Source organism: Cyanistes caeruleus, chromosome 6, assembly GCF_971803275.1.
Source record: "Cyanistes caeruleus chromosome 6, bCyaCae1.hap1.1, whole genome shotgun sequence".
Taxonomy (NCBI): domain Eukaryota; kingdom Metazoa; phylum Chordata; class Aves; order Passeriformes; family Paridae; genus Cyanistes; species Cyanistes caeruleus.
The window spans coordinates 56,429,827-56,444,006 of NC_141706.1; the positions used below are offsets into that span (position 1 = coordinate 56,429,827).

General features: G+C 36.2%; 1 protein-coding gene across 5 annotated transcripts in view; it reads right to left on the reverse strand.

Annotated features, from left to right (window-relative positions):
* Nucleotides 1–487: 487 nt before the first annotated feature.
* Nucleotides 488–14,180, reverse strand: part of SETD3 (SET domain containing 3, actin N3(tau)-histidine methyltransferase) — a 60,249-nt gene continuing 46,556 nt past the window's right edge. For all 5 annotated transcript variants that reach the window (XM_023927601.2, XM_086894396.1, XM_086894395.1 and 2 more), the window contains 6 exons: nt 13,382–13,496; nt 9,107–9,181; nt 6,260–6,426; nt 5,547–5,632; nt 3,633–3,793; nt 488–3,019 (listed from right to left, as the gene is read on the reverse strand). In XM_023927601.2, coding sequence (XP_023783369.1) covers nt 2,576–3,019; nt 3,633–3,793; nt 5,547–5,632; nt 6,260–6,426; nt 9,107–9,181; nt 13,382–13,496 — 1,048 coding nt within the window. In that variant the 3' untranslated portion in view covers nt 488–2,575. The remainder of the gene's footprint in view (nt 3,020–3,632; nt 3,794–5,546; nt 5,633–6,259; nt 6,427–9,106; nt 9,182–13,381; nt 13,497–14,180) is intronic.

The window sequence follows — 14,180 nt, forward strand, 5'->3', positions numbered from 1 at the left end:
TGGCATTTAGCCTGGGATTAGTGTGAACAGCCTCTTAACCAAACATTAGGAAGAAAGTTAACTTTAAAATGCTTTGAAAGGTCTGTTTTCATGACAGATGGTAATAAGGGCTCATCAGTGCCAATTTTTTTTTTGTTTCCACCTCAGTTTTCAAAAGCTTAAGTTTTAGGTTAGTGCTTCTGAAGGAACCATTACATGTATAGAGGAAAAATGCAAATTACAAAATTAGATTACTCACTATTTTTATTGTGTGTAACATATTTTTCTAAATAACACTAACAGATGAAGAGTAAGAATTTGACCATGCACTCAGTAGAACACTTTTCCTTTCTTTTACTAGAATCTTTTTTTGTTTTTTTCCCCAGCTATTTGTCCTTTAATCTTTATCTGTACACCTGGACAGATATTCCTCTCACCACAGACCCCAAAAGATACAGCAGTCAGTAGCAGGTAGAGGCTTTGTTTGTAGAATACACTCACTAGTGAAGACATGGTAGAACTATATTTTATTCAAGAAAACCCACACATTCTGTCCTGTGGTGACCACAGGCTTTGCTAAGCCATAGATATTAGCAAATACTGGAACAAAATACAGTGTATCAGATTGAATCAAAGCATTTAAATTCTGAATTACAGTTATAATTTTCAGGAAAGGCTAGCTTCAGAATTGCATCATAGTATCTAGTACAATGTTGTGCAATGTAAGTGGCAGAAGCAGAAATGGAGTATTGGTCCTAATAAAAATCAAAATGTAATGATTCTTTTATGATATTTAAATTGTCAAGACAACAATTCCATAGCATTCTACCAAAGGCAGCATATAGTTACAAAAATACTGGTCCAGCATCTTGTTAGTGATGAAGCAATATCCAAGGTGCAATGGCAACATGCCATTCTTAGTGAAATATTTTTTAAAAAACTATTTTTTCTATTTTCCCCGCACTGATACTAGTTAAACACCAGAACTTCTATGACAACCTGTAAGCAAGTCACTACTCACATGCGTAGTGCACCAAAGATTGATGCAAAAACACATTTTCCAGGTTGCAGTATAAAAGAAGCAAAGTCTAATAAAACTATGAATGTGCCAAAAGACGTTTTACTGCAACTGATCTTAGATGAGCAGTTTGCAACCTCTATTGAGCTCTAAACAACTGTCCAAGCTTTCCATTCTATCCATTATCATGAACTTAAGGATACAAAAGTAAAAGACAAAGTCCTTAATATTGAGAACAGAATTAAACCACTTTATACTCCTCTGAATTGATCCACAAAATAAAAATATTCTGCCCTCCTCTCCTCCTAATACCCTGGTAATTTCAAAGTCAAGCCATGGAATTACCCTTGTTCTGATATTGCACAGTGCTAGGATTGTATTGTTTCCACCTAGAAGTTCAAACACATACTTGACGGTGACCAAAACTGCTGGTGACAGTAGACCTGCTTAAATTGTGGAGGTATCCCAAGAAATGTGCATCAGATGAAGACACAATCTAAATGGCAAAATCCACTGCAGACTTGGCTGTGGTTTGGACTTGGGCCAAAAATACATAAACCTGCTTCATTTCCTTTGAGGAAGCAAGATCAATTAATATCTTAACCAAAAGACAAAGTCGAGTAAGATCAAGTAACCATGTGACATTCAATGTTACATTCAACAACACGGAAATGAAGGAGTAACAGACAAGAATATTATTAATATTTTCCTTTTAATAATGGTTTAGTCAAAAGTGTAGCTTTGAAAATCTCTAGCTCATTGTGAAAACCTGAAGAAGCTGGGAAGTGACCTCACTTTGATCAGTTTAAAGCTGTGGCTTGGCCTATCTGCTTTCAAAATCTTCGGTAGCTCTGCCAACCTTGTAAATAAAAACTACTGCCTGGAAATAAAAAGTAGTCAGCCTTTAGAAGTTCGTGAATGTTGTACTGTAGCAGCCTAACTCTGACTGAAGAAGAAAGATATTTTATACAGTAAACAAAAGACAAAGTAAACTGAAATCTTCAGAGATCACTTTAAGTGTATACAATTTGGATTCTCATTGACATTTAAAACTACCAATCATAAGGTTGCCACCTTACCTTTTTCTGTACTGGCATACCTGATTTTAAACAGGTTTTTCTCCAGTCTCCCAAGTTTCTGATCCTCTCATTCAGTTTTCTGCTGTACTGCTCCCCTACCTTCATGCTGAATACCGAGTCAGTCCTGCCTTCTGCTTTTCTTGGCAGGAGGCAGAGCAAGCTTTTAATTTCGGTAGTCAGAGTGACAGAACAACAAACGCACAGCAGATAGAAGAGCTTAATTCTTCCCCAGGAAGAAAATACATTTGGTTCAACAAAGGGCTGCAAAATCTTCCAAAGGCACCTCTTTCCCCCAGTTTTTGCCTGAAAGCAAGATGGCAATCTTAATTGAAAAGGGATGCTAAATCTTTTAAATAACTTAAAAATTCATTTTTATATAAAGCAGCAAAACCATTTTTCTCTGCAGAAAGAGAAATGTTAACAAAGAAACACACCAACATAAATGCACTGTTGATAAACTTCAGCTAGTTTAATTTCACAAGAAAGTAAAACTTTAGGACTATTCTTTAACCTCATCAGTACTTTCTGAAGAAGATTCTTTGGCATCTTCAGTCCCTCTGTTCCTTTTCTCTTTACTAAGATTTTCACTTTCTGATTTGGTCCCATTAAATAAAGAGTTTTCACCATTTACAAACCCATTCTCTGTGACTTCAGCATCAATGGCTTCATCCATCTTTAAGTCCCCTTGCTCTTCCACATCTTCTAGGTTTCTCAAGACAATAGGGAGTCTAGAGTCTGCCACAGTGTTCTCCAACAAGGCAATATGGCCCTTGTCATACTTTGGAAGTGGAACTCCATCTGCCATTTGTTTGGTATAATACTCTCTGCTGGCAGCTGCGCTCTTCACTGCCTTCTCCAGGATCTCTTTTTCACCTAAGCGCAATTTGATGGCCATTATTGCATGTGGAGTGAGGTCATGAGTCTCCAGGAAGGACTTATCGACCTGTTAGAAAAGAAAAAATGAGTCTGTTACTAACACCCCACACAATAAAACAGGCCCTCATCTCAGCTCTTTCTCTGGGCAGGAAATGACACAAGCCTCTCCAGAGCCAAATGGACATGAGGGGGTCTGCAAGGAATCCCAGTGAAATTTGTCAAGAAATCATAACAAAGCCCAAAATTTCTGCACATAAATCAGGCTGCATGACAAGCAAATACAGGTTACTTCACAAATACATGCAGCATGTAGGTTCACTTATACATTTGCAATAGGAGCATGTTTCTTTGCAGTCTGGAAAACGCAACTAACAGACAACAAGTTGAAACTGATTCCCCATCCTACTTGCAGAGAAAAAAGCAAATAGTCTCTACTTGGAGAATCAAAGGAAAAATACATTAACAAAATTACATTAACAAAATTTTCTTTTTTGCAATCTTATTTGATTTTCCTTAGATAATGCAAAACTGTTTCTGCACTTAAAAAGTACAGAATGAATTATGTGCTAACATTCAGACTAAAGTTTGCAAAGACAAGATGGAGGACGAAATATCTTTTCCTACAATCACAACACACAGAAGAATTCAGACATTTAAATTACACATAATGATAAATTTACCTCCACAGTTGTTTTATAAGTTTTCAAAAGAAGGGATGCTCTGGCTTCCAGAAATGTCCAAAGTTTAACTTCATTGTCCCAGCTAACAGGAAAGTCAGAGTTCCCCAGAGTGAAGATTTTGCCAATCGCATGCTCACCTATCAAGTGCTCCTTCAGCTCTTCTGCAATAAGTATAAAACCAATCTGTTAAAAAACAATCTCATCATTCACTTTGTCAGTTGACAAACTGCAGAAAGATTTATTTTCAAGCGTATATCTTCGAGCAGCTAACAAAAAATAACCCTCTCCTCAAATAAAAATTATCAGATATGCTGCTTTTTTTCTAGGATTTGTCTCAGAGACAACTGGAAGTCTTGAGGTCAGCAAAAAATGGGCCTTCTCTCCACTTAGAAAAAATGATACTTTAGATATCACAGCCTCTCATACACAGCGTAAATTTGTCACAGTGAAACAGAATGTTTTGTAAAATCATTCATAAATGAAAGTGAGTAAATTTGTAAAGAGTTCAATAAACTTTTTGAGAATAAAAGGAGCATGCTAGGGAGTGTGCAAATAGCAATGGAATTCTTTTTCCTATTGTTTTGGTAATCTTTTTCAGTAGCAGAAACTTCCTACAGGCGGTCAGAAAAGACATCTATCAAAACTCAAGAGCAGAAAATATTTAATCAGCTCCTCAACATCACACAAATTTCATTAAACTTTTAATTAATAAATTTGACTACTGCAAAGCAGTTATCACAAACTTCACCAAGAGCTTGCATGCAGTTTCTCAATAAATAGTTTTCTTAAACAGTATTTGAGATATAAATAAACTGAGCACAATCATATACCAGAGAAATGCAATTAAAAGATTCACTAGCTATATTTTCCTCTCCAAGCCAAAATTCACTCCCTCATCAGCATCCTAAAATTTTCTTCCCTTGAATTTACTTCCCAGAAATATCAGGCAATTGGAATAGATGGATGTTGTAGGTCCCTTCCAATGAAAATGTTCTGGTATATTCTAATTTCTTAATAAGTTCTAAAAGATGGATGACAGGAGGAAGTGAAGGCACAACACTAAGTTACATTGTTGTTATTAAAGAAAGCAAATAGACCACATGCAAAACCTCAACTACTTCAGTATTCCTGTTGGCACATAAAATCCACATCATCTGCACAGTATTCCTAACTGCAAGGGACTTCTCTCACTGTCATGACAAACTGTCACATCCATAACCTTCAAAACTGCATCTAACCAGCAAGGAGCTATTATGAGCATTTAATGAGAAGTTTCACATGCACAAATAAGGTGAATATTTATTAAATGTACACATATTTTGTACCACAAATAAAAGTAACAGAAGAGAAACACTAGAAAGACAGTCTGAAAGTACAGAAATTTTAGATTACCAATTATCAAAATATTGAATATTTAGATTACAAATTACTAAAACATGGGAAATACTCAACTTTGAAATGCCTCTTCCGTATTTCCTCTACAGTACAGAATATTCCAATTTCATACTTAAATGATTCCAGTGGTGATGGCTGAAATTCTGTGATTTTAAGCATGTAAACCCCTAGGTCTTACATGATCTTGTTCTGCAAACTATTTTGAAACCTGAGAACTAAAGATCAATCTCTAAAGCTCACTCATTCACAAGAGTCTGTGAGATTAAAAGAAATAAAAAATTGTATCATCTCATGCTTTCGGAGTAACTGAAATATTCCCCAAGATGAAACGGTCAAAGATTGGGGTTCTCGGTAGCTTATAGATTCTTTTTTAACTTAAAACTCCTCAAGTTTTCTGATCCTCTATCTTAATGTTTTATATAAATGTCTATCACATTCCTCATTAACAAAAAAAAACCTATCAAAAATCCCCACAACAAGACAAAATATAAATTAGGTTATCTCCGTAAAATATCCTACCTTCACTCATACAAAATACTCGAAGGAAAGCCAAAAGCTGGGCAGAGATTGCAGGCTCAGTGGAGTGCAAGGCAAAAACACTTGAACTAATAAAAGAAACAACCAAAAAACAACAGTAAATACAAGTCTAATTGTCATATCTTTGAACTTATTTCAACATAAAAGACCATAAAGTATACAGCAAATATGCTGCTACAATAGTAACTTCAAAAAAATTAGGTAATATTAGCTCAAACTGAAAAGCTTCCCTAACCTGTATCTGAAAAGAATGATTATCTCTAGAATTATTTTATACAGCTTTCATAATAAATTCATGAAAATGCAATGTTTCATGTATGTTGCTCCTAATAGTACCCTCTGGACTGAAATGACTAAAGGAAAATGCTGTGATTCACACACTGAGCATTGTAGTATGTCTGCAAGGGATAGGAAAGAAAGTAAAACCACAGATTGCTTCAAATTAATCCTTGCTCTGTTTTTGTTCAAATCATTATTAAAGCAAATGCTTTTTTCCTTGTGTATGGTTCAAATTAGATGATAATATAGCTCAGAGAACTTCTGTAAATATTATTACAGTAACTTTAATTTGCTATTCAAACAGGATAAATATTACACCTAAGAAAATTATCACAAAAGAGCTTCATATATGCTCTGCTGGACACTATATACTTTGGAAATGTTTTTAAAAACCCATGGCATTGTGTTTTACTTACGTTGGGATACCAGCACGAGCTAAGACCTCTGCCTTCATAGCATACAGCCTGTCACTTTTACTCACGCCAAGCTTTATTTTCACTCTGTCATGTGAATTATTATCAAAGAAAAAACCACTGTGGATCACAAATTCAGCGTTTGACCGAGTGCCATAAAAAATGTAAATCTAGAAGGATGAAAAGAGAAGTGAAGGGACAGGAAAAAAGCTTAAGATCAGCTCACAAAACTGACATAATTTGAAAGTTATTTTCTAAAAGAGTTACTATTCTGAGTACAAGGTATATTTGGTTATATGAAGAAACATGCTTTGTTTTCTGGTATTGACTCAAATGCTGTATAAAATGTGGCAATTACACTTTAGAGGTAGATGCAAACATATCCATGTAACAGAGACTTTGAAAGGCAAGAAATTCTTATTCTGTATTTTAAAATAAAAACATTCTGGTTTCTCACACTGTCATAAAGTACCAGCATATGGAAATAAGCTTTCAAAGGTTTATTAAAGACTAAAAAATCAGAGACAAGGAGGGCTCATTAAAAGAAATGGTGTTTCTGGAGTAATTTTCCCCAACCAAATGCCCACTCAAAACTATGCTGCTGATAGATTAACTTTACTTTCATTTAAATGTTACCTTAAGGTATGAATATACCACAGTACATCATACAGAGAGATCTGAGCCGTGTTCAGCCAGTATTTATTTTTGTTTTACTCTGAACTCTGTTCTATAAAGCATATATACTTTAATTCATATTTTAAAAAAAGTTCCTAAATATAACCTGCAGAATGTATTTAACTCAGGGCTAGGCAGTATGAAATTCATGGGACTAGAGGTCAGAGTAGCAATTGTATTCTCCCACATCAAGAGGATATTTTTCCATTTGTGTTTGATAACAGAATTGTCAATCAGAAAAAAGTTCCAGCAGTTACAGAATTCCCTTCAGAACCTCAGGGTACAGCAGTGCTCTGGATGCTTGCAAGCTTCCATCCTCTCTAGCTGACAGAGAAAGGCACAGCGCTCTCTAAAGGGCTCAGTAACAGCAATGATGCCATTTACTTTTTCTGGTTTTAATTTTGTATTAGAACTATTTATCCTAAGAACTAAAGTCTTCGGTATGATATTGAATTATAGTAAACATTAGACTGCAACACACTCATATGATAAACACGTGATCTGCCCAGGTATATTAAGCCACTGGGTGTGGAGAGAGTTGCTCACCACCTCAAGTTATAATCTCATATTAAACTAAAAGTCACATATCATGCATAGATTACACAGTATGCTCTTACACCCCAGGACTATTTTACAAAAAATCCAATTAAACACAGTGAGAATTGCTTTATTTCAGGCCAGTGTTTGACAGACTCTGTGGACTTCTGCTGCCTAACATTTTTTAGTAGTAAAAGCATGGATCACACACTCTTCCTGCTGAAACTGTAAGAAATAACATCTGCATGGTGTATTAAAGGACTGAAGCATTATATAATTACAGTGCTTTAAAGATGTCACTAACAGTTAAAGTTTGCATAGAAATTCAAAAAACCCCTGATAAATAGCAGACAAAGTGAAACTACTAAAATAAAATTGAAATATAGGAACCCTCTATAACTGAAATGGAGAGAGCAGCCAGAACAGCTATATGACACATCCACTGCCAGCTGTGGAAAATTATAAATTGGATCACTTCTGGAAAAACTGTGGACCCCTTTTAACTCATCACACCACAATTGGAAAAAACAGAAAATATTTGACTACCATAACAAATTCTGAGAGCAAAAATATACAATCACTATAAACCCCAGCATAGCAATGAGGATAAATACACTTCTGGAAAGATGTATTCAAAAAAGAAAAAATTCCAGGCACTTCTTTGTTAAAAAAAGATAACAATACATAAGAAAAATTAAAATCAAAATATTATAAATTTTAAGACTGGCAAAATAATACAGGAAAAGTAACAACTCAGAGGCTGAGTTACAAAATATTTCAGGATGTTTCATAGACAAGGCTTTGTCTGGCCATGCTTGACTGCACAGGCAGTAGTCAGAAAAGGAGTGCTGCTCCACTTGTGGGTTTAGGCTGGCTGCTGGCACAGCACAGGGGATTCCTACACCACTGGAACCACTGTCTTCAGTACATCACTACTTTGGACACTCAGTTTTGTTTTCGAGCAGTTCTGATCAAAATACTGGATTCTGAGCTGTTCCATGCATCTTTGCAAGACTCTCCTGCTGCCTCAGGATGAAGAGGTAAAGGCATGCATGCCTGGATGACAGGGATGGAGTATGTTTTGAGGTCCTTTCTCATTTCCACTGAGCATTGCAATGACAACAGCATGGGTGAAAATGACTGGCATTTCATGTCAGCTTCATACAGTACATGACTGAACTGCATTTCACCTCTTTCAAATGAATGAAGACTAACAAGAAACATAAGCCAACAAGCACCATTGTTAATAAAGATTCTACAATCCACTATTGCAGAAAAATCTAAAAAATATTTATCTTTGGTCCTTTGGATATGGCCTTTTACTAAACTCTCCCAGAATACCAAACCTGGTGGCTGCGAATGTTCACTCACCAATTTTAAATATTTCAACTAGTTCTATAAAATATGAGGAATAAAACTCTCCTACAATTGGGGTCTATCAAGTGATAGAAAATACTCTGAAAAATGCACATGAATTTAGTTTGGTAGTATTTTTACTCAAAATTAGCTCAGCATAATAAAATGCAAATGTAGCAGGGTTTAATCCAGACCACTACATTATTAAAATTTTCTGTTGAGTCACCAAGCGTCCACAGAACTTAAGGAAACAAAAATAATGTAGACAACTCTTCATACTACCTGCTCTCCTGCCTTGAAATCTTGAAGCGCTACACATTCACACCGGTCATCTTCCAAATTGTAGCCTGTAGTGATCTATCCAAGAAAAGAATGACAAAAGCACCTTTAGCATTTTATATTTCTCTCTCCCACCACTGACAAATTTTCCTATTGGAATAAATATTAACAATAGGAATTGCACACATTTCTTTCTCAGCACAATAGAATATAGCTGATAGTGATTGCTTTATGATTCCTAAGCAATCTCTTTTTTAGAAAAATCTCTGCATTAAAGAAATCTAATGGAGGAAATAACCTACCTGAAGTGAACAGAAGGCTCTGAGGAAAGTACCCTCCACAGAGCACAGACAAAGCACCATGCTAAAGTCGGCAGCTTGTTATAAAGTTCTGGAGCTTTCAGTCACTCCCATGAGGCCCAAGGGAGCAAGGCACTGACAGCTCTATATGCTGTGCTTTATCCTTCAACTGCCAACACATTTTTGATCTCTCAGTGAAAAAGGATTAGATAACTGTGGATCTTTAGGGGATACAATCTTCAGAGAATTATAATTTACTTGAAAATAATCCCTTTATCTAAAAGTTAAGTAATACTCTTAAAATGCTAAAAGGATTTTTGTGATGGTAGCTGGCAATGGAAGAGGATAAACTCTCTTGAAAAACCTGTACTTCCCCCAAAACAATTACTAGACTGTAAAGGGGTCACATTAACAAGTAAAGCTATCTTAGAAATGTAATATTTTTATAAAGTGACAAACAGCATGTTCTTGAACAGCATGACTGGAGATGCAGCCACAGGATGGAACATAAGCTGCTGAAAAATCAGAAAGCAACTTTTATGGTAGGTAGTCTGAGTTCAATACTGACAGAGGTAACTTATGGAAAAATATGCTACAGGCCTGGGGAAAAACTGAGAAGAAGCCAAAGATTTTCTCTCAGCCTTCGATCTCAGCCAAAGATTCTCTTCAGCCTCAACCTTGCAGCTTGTCCAAAGACAGAACTCCTCAGATTATTTCAAAAGCTTGGTTGATGGCTTACACATTAATAGTTTTGCACTGCTTGCATCATTAAATGTGCATTTGTCAGCCGAAACTGTGCTTTCAAATGGAGCAAATCCAAAATGTCAGCCCCAAGCATGAGCAGCCTGGCCCTGCAGACACTTGCAGAAACCTCCCTGTGTGGATGCCTCACTGCAGGTCTATTTAATGGGTTTGTGGCATGTGGAGATCAGTAAAGAACACAAGAGTCGTGCTATACAGCCTACTGAGAAACACAGGCTGCAGTACTTCAACATAGAAATTCCTGTCCATTCTTTAATTTGGACCGCACAATTTTAATTAACATCTTCAGGTTAGAAAGTTATCCTACCCTGAACTGTAGATTACAAGTGCTAAAGGATGACAAATCTACCTTCCTAGTTCAAATACAGTCATCTTCTGAAAAATTGTACCTTTCATCCAAAAAAATAAACTCTTGATCTGTCTTGAAATTTTCTTAGTGTGTAAACTCAGTGAAATAGCTCTGAACACGAAAAGTCCTCTCCAATCCCTTGAAATTCTGGTGGAACAGGAGGCTTTCACAGACTGGGGAAACTCCAATATTTTAAGAGGAGGATTTTGTCAGTTTAAGCATGCCTCACTGGAGTACTGATCTTCCTTTTAAATTTTTATTTTTGCTTAAAGAAAAAAAAACCAAAACAACACACAAAACCCAGCAGCACTTCTGAAAGACTTTTCTATAAAGTGTAATGGAGTGCTAGACTTCTATTTCCTCTTTCTTTTAATAGCAGTCACGTAAGAGAATTAACAGGGTGTTTACTTCTCTTCCCACATGATAGCTGACAAATTGCATCCCTTCAGTTTTATTTCTGAAGCAGACTGATACATGAATTTCAAGTTGTGTATAAAGCATGCAATAGTCTGCTTGGTCAGTGATTAAGGATGGACCCAGCCCAAGAGGCAGAATGTAGCTCATTCAAAGCTCTGTCAGAACTGGTAATCAACCTCTGACTGTCAAAATACAATCCCACTAAAGAATAACAATGAGAAATGCATGAAGACAACCATTTTGAAATAGTTCTTAGAGGCAGGTTGATCTAATTAATAGTGTCAGAAGCAAGAAAAAGCTGGATGGACCTAGCTCCAGCTAAAATCCAAAGAGCATTTTATTATCTAGCTCATGGAAAGGGGCCCCGTGGAATAAAGCAAGAACAGGGATATATATATGGCAGCTGATTGACCTGAGAAGTATTTCAGCAGTACATTTGGAATAAACTAGACAGAGGTGAATTCAATATCATCTTTTGTTTCTTACTTTCCTGCAATGAGTAACAGTTCCCTTCATGTATTTTAAAGGAATTGTGCTATGATTAGAGCAGAGCCCACCCTCACCTCACTCTACAATAATATAAACTATGAAACAGGCAGCTTACAGTTATCTTAGCAGTCACTCCCCCAATTTCTAATAATAAAAGGCAACTAGCACACAACAGAAATAGCTTTAGTAGCTTTTCTTAGCCCATTTCCAATATTACAGTTTTCTATCCTTCCTGATTTATATCCATTTAATTTTTTTCTGTAGCAATATGAAATAAATGACTGAAATTTTTACATATATACAAAATATTTAAGTTCAGCACAACCTCCTTTGCCCTTTAGGATATACTTCAGCATAAAGAAAATGTTTCCAATCCTGATATACTACTGCATTAGGAGGTTTGGCTCCAGAGGCTGGCTCCATATCAAACCCATTGTTAAACAGCATCATGAAAATAAAAATTACTTTATCAATTTAAATAGAAGTTTGAATGAGTAAAACAACATAAATAGCTCTTTTAATATATGCTACTTAAATTTTCCCTCACAGAACCTTGATTCTCTTCCTCTTTACTCTAATCCCAACTTTGAAGGCATTCATTAAGGGTTGTCTAATGAATACAGACAAGTCTCTGCAAAAGCATCTGAAAGAGATGCCCAGCAGGAAAAGGGTACAGGAAGTACTGATGCTTGCAGCAACAACTTATATTACAAAAATACACATTTCTGAATTTTAAGCAATCTTCTTTGTACCGAAGACTCTCACATGAACTTTAATGCTAAATCAAAGCTGTGAGATTGCATAACAAATAGGCAAAGGCAAGAATCACTGTTAAAGAACAATATGTAATCACCTTGCAATAAGGGAAAATAAATAAATAATAAACCCCAAACACTTGCAACTTTGTAGCCTAGCCTACCATGCCATAACTGATACAGTCATAGTAACACTAAATTAGCTAAATGTCAAGTGAAAAATAACTTGCTTTACAGTTTGTTCATTTAAAACAGACTTTTTTTGTACCAACAGCACTAACACATACTGCTGTCCTAACACTCAGGTCAACCTTCCCACAAAAGAACCAGATCACTTGAACAGTATGGTCATATCCAGTGCTTACAATAAATAATAATCTACTGGAAACACAAGTAGGGGATATGACTTTTGAAGCATACATGAGCATGACTAAATAACATTGATAAACCAGCCTCTCTGGGTTTCCATTTCCTCACCTGAGCATTAACTAGTCTGTTAATGAAATCAGGAATTATCCCCTGAAGTAGCGCACGTAAGCCAAAATGTCAGCAGGTCTGACTTTCTATATACATATGTCACCTTTTAAATGTTTAATATGCCCTAAAGTAGTATTTTTGCATTTTGTTTCTTTGATGTAGTAACAGATGTACTGTTTTTGTTGAACTAGGCTTTGTTCTTGTTGTTGCTGTCTCTATAACAAGGCTCTTTGGGCATGGTTAGGAGAGCAGGCAGTTATTTCTCAGTTGCAAATCTCTAACCACTTTCCCTAGTTATAGCTACAAGAGGCAACCTCCATCAGTGTCTGCTTTCTGTTCTCAGAACAAATTTGTCCAGTACTGTGCATCTTTTTCAGCTCACCAAAAACAAAGCTCCATGTCAGGAGACTATTCAGACTTGTCTGGACAAAATGTTTCACGTAAATGAAAACTTTTAAAAGTACATTATATGTATGTACTTTACACAAGTATCAAATCACTTGTAAAGTTTTCCCTATATGAAGACAGCCCTCCCTATAAAAGCTATCATAAGATATTTGAGAAACTGACAAACCTTTCTTTCAGATATTAGTTTTTTGGGGTCTCTTGGGAAGATAACATACCTATGTTAAGATGCATAACAGAAAGTGTTACTAAACTGTTGTATAGCAGTTGAAAGGCTTAATACTTAGGCCCTAAAGTCTTTCAGCAACACTGAAGAAATACTTACCAGTCCATTAGTATGATTACACATGTCCCATAAAGGTATTAGAGCCAGTGTAACTCTGGAACCATCTTCTGTTGGAATCTGATTCTGCCGTGTCATAACAGAGGAAACTGCCCATCTGCAAATGTTAAAAACATGAGATGGTCAATGTTCAAAGCATTAAAATACAATTGGCCATAGTCCCACCTGAAGCAATCATTTAGACTGGGAGTTTCCAAACTCAGTTTCCTTAAAGATCACACTGACTATAGGAACAGGAGAAGGCAATATCACTTGCAGGAGAAGCAGTAGCTCCCAGGTTTCCAAGACATGTACACAAAACAAATACCAAACTGGGATTGTGATCCCTCTCCTCTTTGCAAGAGAATCTTCATACCTTCCATTGTCTGCATTCCTCAACCAGGATCCACTCCCCATGTCAGCTTCTGCTTCCCAGCCCTTCACCACATATGTACCTCATGCTATATTCCCCAAACCCAGGGTCACCTGCTCCTGCAGGTTTTCCTTTCTCATCTACGTGCAAACTTTTGTAAGAGCCAGGACTTTTTTTCCCCCCTCACTCTCTAAAAACCTTATGTACTGCATGAACTGGAAACCAGTGTAATCGCGTGGCACTTGCATGATCTTTTCTAAGTGTTTCTCTTCAATTTGCAAGCTTTGGCTTACGTCAGTATTGCTAAATTTTCTGCTTAATAGAATTGAGAGGAAAAAAAGTCACAACATTCCAAATAGATGTCCAGGTAAAAACCACAGAGAGTATTATGTAGTTCTTTAGCACATGGACATCATTCAAAACCCTTCT